Source organism: Oncorhynchus gorbuscha, linkage group LG04, assembly GCF_021184085.1.
Source record: "Oncorhynchus gorbuscha isolate QuinsamMale2020 ecotype Even-year linkage group LG04, OgorEven_v1.0, whole genome shotgun sequence".
Classification (NCBI taxonomy): Eukaryota; Metazoa; Chordata; class Actinopteri; order Salmoniformes; family Salmonidae; genus Oncorhynchus; species Oncorhynchus gorbuscha.
The window spans coordinates 15,038,093-15,054,017 of NC_060176.1; the positions used below are offsets into that span (position 1 = coordinate 15,038,093).

General features: G+C 40.5%; 1 protein-coding gene across 2 annotated transcripts; it reads right to left on the reverse strand.

The window, feature by feature from the left end:
* Positions 1-1,919: 1,919 nt before the first annotated feature.
* Positions 1,920-13,955, reverse strand: LOC124033709 (transcription factor E2F4-like). Of its 2 annotated transcripts, none has more exons than XM_046345903.1 (10): positions 13,698-13,955; positions 12,709-12,896; positions 9,701-9,810; positions 9,458-9,619; positions 9,124-9,232; positions 8,778-9,027; positions 8,547-8,672; positions 3,678-3,725; positions 3,470-3,514; positions 1,920-3,384 (listed from the first exon to the last, which is right to left on the reverse strand). In XM_046345903.1, the coding sequence occupies exons 2-10, from the start codon at positions 12,736-12,738 to the stop codon at positions 3,269-3,271; spliced, it is 996 nt and encodes a 331-aa protein (XP_046201859.1). In that variant the 5' UTR covers positions 12,739-12,896; positions 13,698-13,955; the 3' UTR covers positions 1,920-3,268. The 2 variants fall into 2 exon arrangements, with proteins under 2 accessions (XP_046201859.1, XP_046201858.1); XM_046345902.1 differs by having other exon boundaries at positions 12,746-13,156; positions 13,698-13,954.
* Positions 13,956-15,925: the final 1,970 nt, after the last annotated feature.

The window sequence follows — 15,925 nt, forward strand, 5'->3', positions numbered from 1 at the left end:
TCAAATGAAATGTTATTTGTCACATGCGCCGAATACAACAGGTGTAGACTTTACTGTGAAACTCTTAATTACGAGCCCTTTCCCAACAATGCAGAGTTAAAAAGGAAGAAACATTTGCTAAATTAAAATAGTTAATATGTTCGCAATAAAATAATAACGAGGTTAAATACTATGCAAGGAGTACCGGTACCGATTCAATGTGCAGGGGTACGAGGTTGTTGAGGTAATTTATGTATTATGTACATGTGGGTGGGGCTTAAAGTGACGAGGCAATCAGGATAGATAATAAACAGAGTCGCAGCAGGGTATGTGAAAAGTATGAAAGGGTGTGAAGGTTTGTCTGTGTGAGCATGTGTGTGGAGTCAATATGCATGTGTGTGTGTTGGAATGTCAGTGTAGTATTTGTGAATGTGTGGGTAGAGTCTGAATGTGCAGAGTCAGTGAAAGATAGTCCGTGCAAAAAACAGGGGGTCAATGTAAATAATCTGGGTAGCCATTTTATTAACTGTTCAGCGGTCTCATGGCTTGGGGGTAGGAGCCTTTTGGTCTCAGACTTTGTGATCCGGGTACTGCTTGCCATGCGGTAACAGAGAGATCAGTCTATGACTGGGTGGCTGGAGTCTTTGACAATTTCTAGGGCCTTCCTCTGACACTGCCTGGTATAGAGGTCATGGGTGGCAGGGAGCTCGGCCCCAGTGATGTACTGGGTCATATACACTACCCTCTGTACCACCACTACGTCATGATTGGCAGGTGGCCAAAAACACTTGTTTAATTTCTTCAATTGTGAAACTGCTCCGCTACTTTAGTTACACTGCTTCAGCCAAGCTCAAATGTCAGTCTGTCACCTTCAGTTAGATAGCCCTAAAGAATTTAGCAAGCAGTCACTTACAACTCTGAGAATTGAGCGGGTCATGAATTAATTGAAAGATTGAACTCCAACAGTGGTGGAAAAACTACCCAATTGTCATTCTTGAGTAAAAGTAAAGATACCTTAATATAAAATGCCTCAAGTAAAAGTGAATGATCCAGTAAAATACTACTTGAGTATGTGTAAAAGTATTTAGTTTTAAATATACTTAAGTATCAAAAGTAAATGTAATTGCAAAAATATGCTTAAGTATAAAAATTAAAAGTATAAATAATTTACAATTGCTTATATTAAGGAAACCAGAAGGCACAATATTCTTGGTTTTATTTTTTGAATATATTTTTTTACAAATAGCCAGGGGCACACTACAACATAGACATCAAGTTGAGTGAGTCCGCCAGATCAGATGCAGTAGGGATGACCAGGATGGTCTCTTGATAAGTACGTGAATTTGACAATTTCTGTCCTGCTAACCACTCACAATGTAACGAGTACTTTTGGGTGTCAGGGACATTATTTTCTTTAAGAATGTTGTCCAAAAAAACTACTTCAATTTTACTATAAATCATTTTTACACCACTGTAAAACTCCAAAATTGTATCCTTGACTAAATCTAAATTGCCTCAGCCTGTTTGAAAGCTACGGACCACTTAACAGCCACATACAGCCATTCCTTCCACATAACATGCTCCTCATGGTGTCAACCACGTAGACAAAAAGTGTGTATGTTGTGTGATACAATAAAAGACAAAATTCCAAAAAGTTTTCATAAATTATTTTTCATTCATACCGGTAATCAGGAGTGACTGCCCATTCTTAAAACTAATATCTTCTGAGCCTCATTTAGAATATATAGAAACATATAGGCAGGTTTACTCAGTAGATGTGGCTTCATGCGGAGTTTGTTTGCACATAGGATAACAAAGACGGGTGTGTGAGTGTCAATCTGCAACTTATACATTGCAGAACTGAAAGAGATAAGGGACATACAAATTGTAACCCCCTATAATATAGAAAAAATAACACATTTATGTATAGAACCAATATATCCCCTGTAGAAAAGTTTAGCATCTTTATTTCAATTTCTCTCACAATAATTTAGCCTATTTGCTGCCGTCCCATTTCACAGACACTGACCAAAAATATATGGCACCGAACAGATAGGCCGGGGTGACAAAAATTCCCAGGACCGATTTCTGGTTCCAGTTCCGGGTGTGATCTCATGAATTTACTCATCAGAACATGAGCAGGTTAGAAACAGAAAAATGCAATACAACCAAACTATACAAATGATACAGCAGATTTTACACTAAACTTGAAAAGATTTCACTTCTGAACTTCCTGAACGAACACATAATCATCATAGTTGAATCTGGATTCGGATGTAAAATAACAGAGACAAAAAAAATGTATGTACTGTACTGTTCCTTGACAGTATCAGTTCACTAGAAAAATACACCAAAAATAAAAAGCATTTTATAATAGAAATCAGTGTTGAGACGTGAAAATTACAACAAAAATGTGCTCCACATGGACTTTGAGGGAGAAACAGACAAGATATCAAATACAACAGCAAATGAAGAGAACTGTAGGCCTCATCAATAGTATCACTAGATTAGGACTGGTAAAGGCTTAATGGTTTTACATGTTGTCAGTATATTGTGGCTGGTCTTGTGTGCCTGACTCATAGGAGAGACTAGGTTGTGGCAGGTGAGGGAGCTGATCTTCTCTTCCCGCTGTGACTCTAAGACCACTATGTGGGCAATGGAGTAGCTGCACTCTTCACATGCACAGCTCATTGACCGTAGACAAACAATGAAGCTCCTCACATGCACCGATCCCTACCTACCCTTAGTCACCATGTAGATCTGAAAGGATCAAATAGGTCTGCAATATGGCAATAGCTCTACCTTTCCATCTAAAAGACTAACTGGAATTGTCTTATTGCTTACTATCCAACAGTTTCAGATGTACATAAGTGCCTAGGTGTCGTATATGATTTTGCCTTGAGCATCCCATTCATTTCCTATCCTTCCCTCAACCCAAGCCATCTTTACTCACTCCAAATGGAGCACAACTCAACTTTTAAAACTCATCCACTGCTACTTCAGCAGCACAGATCAAAACATATATTCCATGAGATCATTAAAGCTTATAAGCCAGTAGGGGATGGCTGCTCTCCCTGTTCAGACATCAACGAAGGGGACGTGACAAAAATAAAGAGTATGAAAATGATCCAAAACGGTTTGTTTATCAATTCAGCTTATATTACAAGACTCCAAAAATAGACCACTTCATCAGTTTGTTAGTACTCAAAGAATTGTTTAAAAACTGTTCTTGTCTTTATAAAAAAATAAAAAGGCCACTTCATGCGAGCCTTCTGGCAAGGTTCATAGGTCAAAGGTTGAGGACGGGGATGTCAAAGAGGTCGCAGAGGCCCTCGCTCTCATCCAGGTTATAGATGTAGTCATGGTCACCCGGGGGGGGGGAGAGGCGGAGGAGTGGAGAAAACACTGGTAGAGAGAGAGGGATAAAAACATAACTGGAATCATCAAGTCAAAGTAAAGGGGTTTATAAAGCAATCCGTATTAGACTTACCTTCTGAAGGCATAAGTTCCTCTAGTAGATCTGCACTCACCATCTCTATACACACACACACAAAGAGGTGAGAGAGTGTCTGCTATACACAAAGTCACAATTTATCATTAACTTAATTTCCTGAAATACAACGCAAGTGTCTGTTTGGATACATTTAAATCAAGTTTAAGACATGATACACATGCACACACAGAGTCACACACAGTACCTTTAGCGGGGTCAAACATGTCAGAAAAGTATTTGTGGAAATCCAGCACTGAAAAACACAAGGCACAAGACACCATACAAGTCATTAGAGGTAGAGCCAATTTACACTGTTTTCCTGTGTACGTTCATTAAACGTCCTAAAATGAAAACAGCTTGCGCACACACATATTTCTATAGCAGGCAGGCTTTATACATCATTTGGTGCCACACAGATGCTTCCTGTGTTACAGTGCATTGGACATAGCAAAAAAAAAGAAGAAAAGCTGGTCGGAAGTGTGTGCTCACAAAAACAGATAAACAACGTACGTACAGTATAGAGGTCGACAGATTGTGATTTTTGAACGGCGATACAGATTATTGGAGGACCCAAAAAAAAGCCGATACCGATTAATCAGACAACGTTTAAAATGTATTTGTAATAATGACAATTACAACAATACTGAATGAACACTTATTTTAACTTATATAATACATCAATAAAATCAATATAGCCTCAAATAAATAATGAAACATGTTCAATTTGGTTTAAATAATGCAAAAACAAAGTGTTGGAGAAGTAAAAGTGCAATATGTGCCATGTAAGAAAGCTAATGTTTAAGTTCCTTGCTCAGAACATGAGAACATATGAAAGCTGGTGGTTCCTTTTAACAGGAGTCTTCAATATTCCCTGGTAAGAAGTTTTAGGTTGTAGTTATTATTGGACTATTTCTCTCTATACCATTTGTATTTCATATACCTTTGACCATTGGATGTTCTTATAGGCACTTTAGTATTGCCAGTGTAACAGTATAGCTTCCGTACCTCTCCTCGCTCCTACCTGGGCTCGAACCAGGAACACAACGACAACAGCCACCCTCAAAGCAGCGTTACCCATGCAGAGCAAGGGGAATAACTACTGACGTTTGAAACCCTAGTAGCGCGCACCCCGCTAACTAGCTAGCCATTTCACATCACATCGTTACACCAGCCTAATCTCGGGAGTTGATAGGCTTGAAGTCATAAACAGCAGAGCTGCTGGCAAAATGCATGAAAGTGCTGTTTGAATGAATGCTTATGAGCCTGCTGGTGCCTACCAAATGTGTTTTTAACTGACTTGCCTAGTTAAATAAGGATTCAATAAAAAGGTGTACATTTTTTCCCCACAAAATTTTAATTAAAAATATATATTAATAATCGGTGTCCAAAATTATCGATTTACGATTGTTATGAAAACTTGAAAATCGGCCCTAATTAAATCGGCCATTCCGATGTACAGTACCAGTCAAAAGTTTGGACACACCTACTCATTAATTATTATTATTTTGACTATGTTCTACATTGTAGACTAGTGAAGATATAAACTATGAAATGACACATATGAAATCATGTAGTAACCAAAAAAGTTCAATCAAAATATATTTTAGAATCTTCAAAGTAGCCACCCTTTGACTTGATGACAGCATTGCACAGTCTTGGCATTCTCTCAACCAGATTCACCTGGAATGCTGTCCCAAAACAGGTCATCTGAAGCAGCACTCCATCACTCTCCTTCTTGGTCAAATAGCCCTTACACAGCCTGAAGGTGTGTTGGGTCATTTCCCTGTTGAAAAACAAATAAAAAGTCCCCACGAAGGGAAAAACAGATGGGATGGCGTTTCGCTGCAGAATCCTGTGGTAGCCATGCTGGTTAAGTTTGGCTTGAATTCTAAATAAATCACAGACAGTGTCACCAGCAAAGCACCCCCACACCATCACACAACCTCCACCATGCTTCGGGAACCACACATGCGGAGATCAGCCGTTCATCTACTCTGCGTCTCATCAAGACACGGAGGCAGGAATCTACAAATCTCACATTTGGACTTACCAGACCAAAGGACAGATTTCCACAGGTCTAATTTGGCCTGCTCGTGTTTCTTTGCCAAAGTAAGTTTCTTCTTAATGGTGTCCTTCAGTAGTGGTTTCTTTGCAGAAATTCGACCAAGAATGCCTGAGTCTCCTCTGAACAGTTGATGTAGAGATGTGTCTGTTACTTGAACTCTGGAGTATTTATTTGGGACGAAATCTGAGGTGCAGTTAGCTCTAATGACCTTATCTTTTATTTTATTTAACTAAGCAATTTAGTAAAGAACAAATTCTTATTTACAATGACGGCCTACACCGGCCAAACCCGGACGACGCTCGGCCAATTGTGCGCCGCCCTATGGGACTCCCAATCACGACCGGTTGTGATACAGCCTGGATTCAAACCAGGGTGTCTGTAGAGACACCTCTAGCACTGAGATGCAGTGCTTTAGACCTCTGCGCCACTCGGAAGCCCATCTTGCAGCAGAGGTAACTCTGGGTCTTCCTTTCCTGTGACGGTCCTCATGAGAGCCAGTTTCATCATAGTGCTTGATGGTTTAGGCAACTGCACTTGAATAAACTTTAAAAGTTCTTGACATTTTCCAGATTGACTGACCTTCATGTCTTAAAGTAATGATGGACTGTCATTTCTCTTTGCTTATTTGAGCTGTTCTTGCTATAATATGGGCTTGGTATTTTACCAAATAGGGCTATCTTCTGTATACCCCCCTACCTTGTTGCAACACAATTGATTGGCTTAAACGCATTAAGGAAAGAAATTCCACAAATTAACAAGGCACACCTGTTAATTGAAACACATTCCAGGTGACTGCCTCATGAAGCTGATTGAGAGAATGCCAAGTGTGTGCAAAGCTGTCAAGGCAAAGCGTGGCTCCTTTGAAGAATCTCAAATATATTTTGATTTGTTTAACAGTTTTTTGGTTATTACATGATTCCATGTGTTATTTCATAGTTTTGATGTCTTCACTAGAAAATAGTAAAAATAAAGAAAAACACTTGAATGAAGAGGTGTGTCCAAATTGACTGGTACTTTACGTGTGTGTGTGTGTGTGTGTGTAAGAGAGAGACCATTGGAATGCTAGCCCAGTGCCAAGGTTTATCTGCCTCCATCACATTGCTGCTTATGGTTGGGCAGTCAACCTTTGTCCTATTGTGATTAAGTACCCATAAAACATTGTAATGTACGATGGTATCGCCCCCTATTGGCCAACCCCACAATTGTATTTTTCTTTTTACAGTTAAAAAAAATCATTTAAATAAAAGACTGCTAAAAAAGGACCACGAGCGAGAGGAATCATGACAAAATATATCTTGGAGCCAACCCTTTTTTCGTAGTGTATTCCTCTCGGTTGAAGCTGTGGCACGAAAGAGGTGTGTGCCGCTATTTGGTCTGGGCAACATGGCCTAAAAATCATCTCTCGATTCTTTCAAACCTATGGGCAATTTACAATATATATCTTGATTTAAAAATAAAATGTTTTCACTAAATAAGGTTTTTGTAGAATTAAAGAGCAAATACACTGTATTCAACCAGTCAGCAATAATCAAATGGATTCAGGTCTTATGAAATTATACCAAGGCAAAAAAAAAAAAAAAAAAAAAAATTTTTTTTTTAAAACACACCTTCCACAACCATAAAACCCAATATTAACTTAATCTAAATAATTGAACCTGCTGTTTTGCAATAATCACTGATCTGGCTTTCAAGACAGTCTATGAAAATTGCCTTTTTGTTACAAATTTTACCAGGACCATGCATAATGTACATTCACTAATAATGACTAACTTCTTGTAGCAGGCATTAAAGAACATTTACACAGGTCTCAAACAAATTAGACCGCTAGCAGAACAATCTTTGACTAAAATGCTGCTAGCTGTATGTGCTACCACAATGCGTGCGTGACAAACTGAACATTCATTTTCCAGAACCAATGTTCATTGATACTCCTGTTTTAGTAGTGTCCGCTCTGCGAGCAACTTGAGGTGACAGAAAAAGGATATCGTTTGAAAGGTTGACTTCCTCTAATACAGTAAAATAATGTCTCAATGTGTTTCAGTGTCCATATGACCCATTCTGTTGGACCAAAATTCAAATAAAAGCAGACCTGTTTGTCAGAGAGGAAGAAGTGATCCCTCATCTTTGTTAATCTGAGTGGCAGGGGGAGGGGCTTGGTGTGTGTGAGTAAATAGAGAGGAAGAGGCGGAGTGAGAGGTTTGACAAATGCGTTTCTATTAGAGGTCGACCGATTTAATAGGGCTGATTTCAAGTTTTCAAAACAATCGGAAATCGGTATTTTGGACACCGATTTTGTTTTATTTTTTTAATAATTGGGGTTGTGGACAGGTGTCTTTTATACTGATAACAAGTTCAAACAGGTGCCATTAATACAGGTAACGAGTGAAGGACAGAGGAGCCTCTTAAAGAAGAAGTTACAGGTCTGTGAGAGCCAGAAATCTTGCTTGTTTGTAGGTGACCAAATACTTATTTTCCACCATAATTTGCAAATAAATTAATTAAAAACCCTACAAAGTGATTTTCTGGATTTTATTTCTGTCATTTTGTCTGTCATAGTTGAAGTGTACCTATGATGAAAATTACTGGCCTCATCTTTTTAAGTGGGAGAACTTGCACAATTGGTGGCTGACAAAATACTTTTTTTGCCCCACTGTATGTATGTGTCTATGAGTGTGTAGGTACACAGGACAGAAGGAGCAGGGACCAAAAAGACAAGCGCACAAACACTCATAAAAAAAAAAATTCTGCAATACAGGCATTTGGAATATCGCGCAAAAACACAAATTCTAAGTTATCTAATTAATTTTATAATCGTCCAGTCCTAGTCTGTGTCCTCTATGAAAAATAAAATAGGCGTTTGGCTTTATACAGCATCTTTCACATCACAATGTCATCACCATCGACGCTGGCTGTCAATAATCTTCGATATCCGATACTATCGTAATATCACCCAACCCTATTGATGCTACCACACAACATGCACAGAGATAGAATTCAATTCTAACTCACAGTCAGATGAATCGGATTTGATTGGTTCAAAGACAGTGAAGTTGTTGTCCAACGAAGCAGAAGACTGGAGGGACCGGGTGTCCAATGATGGTGGTTGCGGAACAGATTTTTCAGTGCTGGAGTTGTCTGGTAGAGAGCGAGAGCGAGATGGGACATTTCAATGATATTGTATTGAGAGTTTAGCAGACAAAACATTTTCATAGATAATGAGAGATATAACAGTGAAGTCACCTGATGGCTTAGCTGCTGTATGTGCTTTAGGCTTGCCAGTGGTCAGACTCCCGGTGGTCTTGACAAATGTGTGAGTGGTTGTGTCTACAGAGGCTGCAGCAGACTTGGTGTTCTGCAGCATTTCCTCAGGGGGCGGGACTGGCAGCACCACAGGTGTTGAGTTAACTGGGTCCTTGTTGATGAGCAGAACATCAATGGGCCCAGCAGCGCTCATCAGATGGATATGATACTTCCTCTGACCGGTTTGAACCTAAAAGTGGAGACAAACATACACACTTACTTTTCACCCTGAGAAGACTGACAGACTGACTAGGGGGAGGGGGTGGCAGAAACAAATCGAACTTACAGCTTCAGGTATGGGCACCTCCAGCTGCGTACCAGAGGGAGCACGCACCGCCAGGAGGGTATCACTTTTGAAGCAGCTGCAGATGTCCTCATGATTAACATAGGCCAGAGTTGGTCAGAGTTAAGGTCAGACACACAGCTTAACAGAGTATTATAACATTGTTAATGCTGGCAAGTGTATCCTCTGCTATTGTACAGACAAGACAGAGCTGCAGCTCTTTTTCTATACATTTCTACTGGTGTGGACTGACATGGATACCTACGTACGGTTAGGTTGGGGGTAACAATTTAGATGTTGGTGTAGGTATGAGTATGTGAGTACATAGTAAGGATATGGACTATTGTGTGTGTCCTCGGTCACATTCTTGATGCTTTGTTGGACCCACACCTTCTGCTGGTCCAGCTCACTTTCCCTCATATCCAGATCTTCAAGCTCCGACTTCAGGTCAATCAGCCTGTCACCAATCTCCCTTGTGTTACAGCCTGGCCCAACTCCCCTTAGACAGATAGTGCAATGAAATGTAAGCACATACTGTGTGCATACCTACAAACATACAAGTATGCGATCACATACTCACTTCCACTGAATACTGTTCTTTGACTTCTTCTCGATCAGGCCAATGCCCTCCAGTACATTGGTGATGTCATAGATGCGCCTCTTCTGTCTGACGGCCAGGGTGTCTGCTGCCTACAAGAGCAGGAAAAACGACATTACTCACAACACAATTGTCAAAGGTCACCCTCTCTGATCAGAAGCAAAATAACTTAATGAATGATTTTAAAATGCAAGCACCCAAATGTCCCTACCAAGGTTTTTTCCTTAGGGGGATGCATATCTATTGTGGGGTTAATAGCAAATCACAAAGGTCAGAGCCTGTGAGACAGGGGCATGTCAACCAATCACTGGATGGGTCATAGTCAACTGTGGGACCTTATATAGACAGGTGTGTGCCTTTCCAAATCATGTCCAATCAATTGAATTTACCACAGGTGTAGAAACATCTCAAGGATGGTCAATGGAAACAGGATGCATATCAGCTCAATTTTGAGGCTGGGTACTTATGTAAACAAGGTATTTCTGTTTATTTTTAAGGAATTCCAAACCTGTTTTCGCTTTGTCATTATGGATTATTGTGTGTAGATTGAGGAATGTTAAATTTTAAATTTTAAAAATCAATTTTAGAATGAGAGTGCATTTGGAAAGTTACAATGTAAATGGCCTGTTAGAAATTGCAGTTGCTTAGCCAAATTCTCCTATTAGAAAAGGCTAAGCAAATAATAGATTCTTACAAATTGTTGGATCATTGGAAGTCTTTAAACCTAATGTGTTTAGGTAGGTAAAAAAAAAAAAAAAAGTTACTATACAATAATTAGTCTACACCTTGCTATGAAGAAAACTGCAAAGCTTTCCCCCTGTAGTGTGGTGGTATTGGTCCTCTGAGATCTCTCTCCACTGGCTTCCAGTTGAAGCTCGCATCCGCTACAAGACCATGGTGCTTGCCTACGGAGTTGTGAGGGGAACGGCACCTCAGTACCTCCAGGCTCTGATCAGGCCCTACACCCAAACATGGGCACTGCGTTCATCCACCTCTAGCCTGCTCGCCTCCCTACCACTGAGGAAGTACAGTTCCCGCTCAGCCCAGTCAAAACTGTTCGCTGCTCTGGCCCCCCAATGGTGGAACAAACTCCCTCACGACGCCAGGACAGCGGAGTCAATCACCACCTTCCGGAGACACCTGAAACCCCACCTCTTTAAGGAATACCTAGGATAGGATAAGTAATCCTTCTCACCCCCCCTTTAAGATTTAGATGCACTATTGTAAAGTGACTGTTCTACTGGATGTCATAAGGTGAATGCACCAATTTGTAAGTCGCTCTGGATAAGAGCGTCTGCTAAATGACTTAAGTGTAATGTAAATGTATAGCCCTGGTAGCCAATAATAGTAGAGGTCACAACCCTATGAGCCTATCGGAGGGGGTACTAAACAATGCGGACAATAATGACAGACCGTGACACAGCCACCCACTGAATGATGAGACACGGATTGTCTCTTACGCACACACTCTTTCTGTGTTTTACCCTCTTTTATTCCTTGAACTCATTACTGACAGTAACCTAGATAATGTAACAGTTTTACAATAAGTTTTATATTAGAGTTTAAGTTTATATTTGATTTTTGAGTATAAATTATCACGATCACAGTGCATGTGTAATTGCTGGATTTTGACAGATAAAAAAATGAAAATCAGATTATATTGTTGCTGGTCAAATTGACTGGGAGAAAAAACAATCCCATTACAAATAATACTTTTTATTAATTGATGGAAATATCAGTTGATGAAAATACATTTGACTGTCATGCTTATCAGTCTATAGGCTAAAGCTGCAATATGTAACTTTTGGAACAGACCAAATTCACATAGAAATGTAAGCTACAGATGTCATTATCAAAAGCAAGTTTAAGAAGCGGTAACTATATGTCACTATTTCTATGCTTCTATGTTTCATTTTTGCGTTATTTTACTTTCAGTTTTGTACACCAGCTTCAAACAGCTGAAAATACAATAATTTTGATTATGGAAAACATATATCATAGCGGTTTAGATGGTAAAATTATTCTCCACCAGATACTTGCTTGTTTTGTAACAAACTGAAATAAGGCAAACCATTTGAATTTTTGCAACCAGGAAATGGGGGGGGGGGGGTGATTTCTGCATAGTACAGCTTCAATGTACAACATTTTGTGGAATTACATTGGGATGTGTGTATTTTCGTTAGTCGTCATGCATCTTGTTAATTACACGTGCACAGCATACAGAGACCATTTCTTTTTACATAATACCACTTGTTAGACAGCGCTAGACCTGCTGCTGCAGAGCCACAGCTAGTTGCTTCTGGAGTGCCATTGCGCAACAATTCTAAACGCAATCACATGTTAAAAACAGTTTTGATTAAAAATAGCTACTATTGCTTTATTTCTCAACTGGTAATTGAAGCATGCCATGCATTAACCATTTATTTAGATACTTCGGGATTTTGGCAATGAGGCCCTTAATCTACTGCCCCAGAGTCTGATGAACTCGTGAATACCATTTTAATGTATCTGCTTGCAGTTTGAAGGAAGTTGATAACTAGTGCTAGCACATTTGCTAACTAGTGTCTGCTAGCACATAGACTTCCAGTCATTGCGCTAACACTAGTTAACGTTAGCATTGGCTCGCAAAACTACCTCCAACTTCCTTCATACTGGACACAGAGACATACAAATGTCATCCACGAGTTCATCTGACTCTGAGGAAGTAGATATGGGTCTCATTGTCAAAATCCCGAAGTATCCCTCTAAGCATTACATTGTTAGTTTACACCTATTTGATGTTAGAAAAATGGGTCCGTGAAGATTTTAATTAACGGGAACCCTGGTGTGGTTGTCTGTATGCATTTCATATTCCACATGCATCTCCTCTGAGTATGTTGCACATCTGTTACAACACAATGCAGCAATATCAACCAAATCAGGCAGTGCTTAGACTTATATGGATGATTGGGGACAAAAAAAAATAACAAACAATAGATAACAATTCTTACAGTCAGACAGTCAAAAGGGATGCAGCCCATCACTCACTACTTTGAGATCGAGCACCCCGTCCTTCGCTTCCTGCAGCAAAGTAACGAACTTCGTGGTGAGAAGTCCGAGGCTCCTCTCATGTCTCTGAGACTGGGGAGCGTCGGAACCTTCCAGCTCCGTTCGGCTCACCTCCAGCTCCATAACCTGTCTGAATCGGTTGGATGATATAGTGAATGGGAGGTTTCCCTAAATGCTGTAAAGCACCGGGCCTATGCCCTCGACCGTCCTACTCCAGTGCAACCGCGGGGATAGTTGCAACCCTGAGAAGGATGTGTCAACTACGGGATCAGTGTGGTCAGTACAGTTCGTCTCCCCGTGAGCCAGAACACAGTAAGCAGCCACCAAGCAATGGGCTCGAGCCGTTGGAAGCGGGCTGAAAGCTGGGATGGTTTCAAGCGTAGGGAGCGTCTGTAAAGTGAGGACACCACGGGAAAGTGAAACGAAAAATACATAACTACTCACTGTACCATAACCTGTTGTAAGCATTGCATACGGAGACGAAGCTACAGTAGGGTGGCTAGCTATATATCTTATAGTTCCGACTCCAATTCGATCAGATTGTGTGTGGGTGCAAAATAACAAATGAACAGTAAATGCCGGTTTCGATTAGACCTCTGCCACTGGATTGGCTTGGCAACTTTGGCCAACCACCCATAGTTACGTTAGCTAGCTACAGTATAACGTTAGTTAGCACAACAAGGTCGCTAGCTAAGTAATGTACATTAGGTTCAAGTACATTAGGTACATGCATATAACCAAAACAACGATGGCTAGTGGCTTACTGGCTCTCGTTAACTAAACGTTAGGTGGCAGGATATCTAGCTAGCCAACTAGTTAGTTAACTCATCCGATTATCAGCAGACTAGCTAACGTTAGCTAGCTACAGTACAGGAAAGTACCTAGCAATCTCCTGTCACGAGCGTCCTGATGAATGGTCGGATGTACTTACCAATGAGTTCGTGAGTTGTCCTCAAAGCAACATTCCAACACTGGAACGCTATTCAAGGTGAGTTTGTTTCATCGATATATTATTGTAAGCAAGCTATCACTCAGGGCATTTACTTAACTAATATTCGAAAGGCAGTTTAAAAACTCCCTCCTACTACATCTTTCATACAACAGAACCAATGCATTTTTCTTCCTGTTAACTAATGTCTCGCGTACTGCGAACTTAACACCGAACGAAGCATGGAGCTGCACATCAGATTTTCATTTTAGCCAATGAAATCACGTTAGTGCTAGGGAGCGTCACACATAATAGAGTGTAGTGATACTGTGCAAAATGAAACGATATTGTAATGTACACTGAGTGTACAAAACACGAAGGTTAAATTCACTTCAATCAGTGTAGATGAAGTGAAGGAGACTGGTTAAATATGTTTTTTTAAAGCCTGGATACAATTGAGACATGAATTGTGTATGTGTGCCATTCAAAGGGTGAATGGGCATGACAAAATAATTAAGTGCCTTTGAACAGGTTATGGTAGTAGGTGTCAGGCACACCGGTTTGTGTCAAAAACGGCAACCCTGCTGGGTTTTTCACGCTCAACAGTTTCCCGTGTGTATCAAGAATTGTCCATCACCCAAAAACACATACAGCCAACTTGACACAACTGTGGTAAGCATTTGGCGTCAACATGGGCCAGCATCCTTGTGGAACGCTTTTGACACCGGGCAGAGGGGGGAGTTTTGTACATTCAGCGTATATTGACCCAGTGTCTTGAATAAAATATGGTATAAGAATGTCTTTCAGAACTATGTCAAGATGACATTCAATTTTTTTGGAACAATGTAGAGAATGAACAATAAACCATACACCCACAGACAAGTTTAAAAGCAGAAATAATTTTGACAAGTCAAGGACTCTTTTCCACAACTTTGCAAAGCCCCTACCCTCTATGAGTCACTCATGTGTAAGGAGATTAGCCTAAAAACATGTCACTTCAATACAGATACAACTTTCCGTAACAGGTTAGGAGAATTAACGTAGCAGTTTAGGAGAATTAGGTTAAGGTTAGGAAAAGGGTTCGGGTTAGCAAAAATGCTCTCCTAACATTCTACAAAATGTCACTTGTACTGAAGTGCCTTGTTTTTAGAGAGTACCCATGTGTATGATTGAAATGACCAGAAATCATTGTTACCAGAAATCTCCAAAAGTCCCCACAAGGACAGTAAAAACAAGGAAAATTCTCAAAGCCTATTTTAGGCATATAGCAGACGCTTTTATCCAAAGCAACTTACAGTCATGTGTGCATACATTCTACGTATGGGTGGTCCCGGGAATCGAACCCACTACCCTGGCGTTACAAGCGCCATGCTCTACCAACTGTGCTACAGAAGGACCACGTGCTACAGAAGGACCACGCATAGAGCAGGCATAGAGGTTAGCTTTAGGATCGGGGTTGCAATTAGGGTTAGGATCAGAATTAGGTGTGTGTGTGTGTGTGTGTGTGTGTGTGTGTGTGTGTGTGTGTGTGTGTGTGTGTGTGTGTGTGTGTGTGTGTGTGTGTGTGTGTGTGTGTGTGTGTGTGTGTGTGTGTGTGTGTGTGTGTGTGTGTGTGTGGCAGTCTTGGCCTTGTACTTTAATTGACAGTGTGGCCTTTGGATTGCAATGTATTTTGTGGATTCAAATAAAGTATTTCAAATGTGTGTGTTTTTGTGTGTGTGTGTGAGTGTGCGTGTGCATGTGTGTGCTATACCTCTACATTCTACCACTGGATCAGAGGCTAGAGGTGTGATGGTCAAACACAAAGGGGCACAGGGTGGGGAAGTGCCAAGAGGGGGCATCTCCCTACCAAAATGACAACCTGACCTATTTCTGTCTACCGTGGTTATGAACCCACAAAGAAGCCTTCCCAGGCGGCCCAGCCCAGACAGAGAAGACTGGATTGGGACAGCCAATTGGGGTAGCATCCCCCTCACCCACATTCAGCATGGAGGCCAAAATGTGGAAATGCTTCAAGATGCAGGGGCAGCAAATAAAATACTATAGTACTATTTAGTTCAGTTTAATATATGCCACTTAACAGATTATTTTTTATCCAGAGCGACATGCATGACAGAGTGCATTATTTATTATTTTTTTGTATGTGTTCTATGTGGGAATTGAACCCAAGTTGTTCACATAATATAAACCAGTTATGGTCAGAGTATTGGATCAAGCCAAGGTCAAATGTA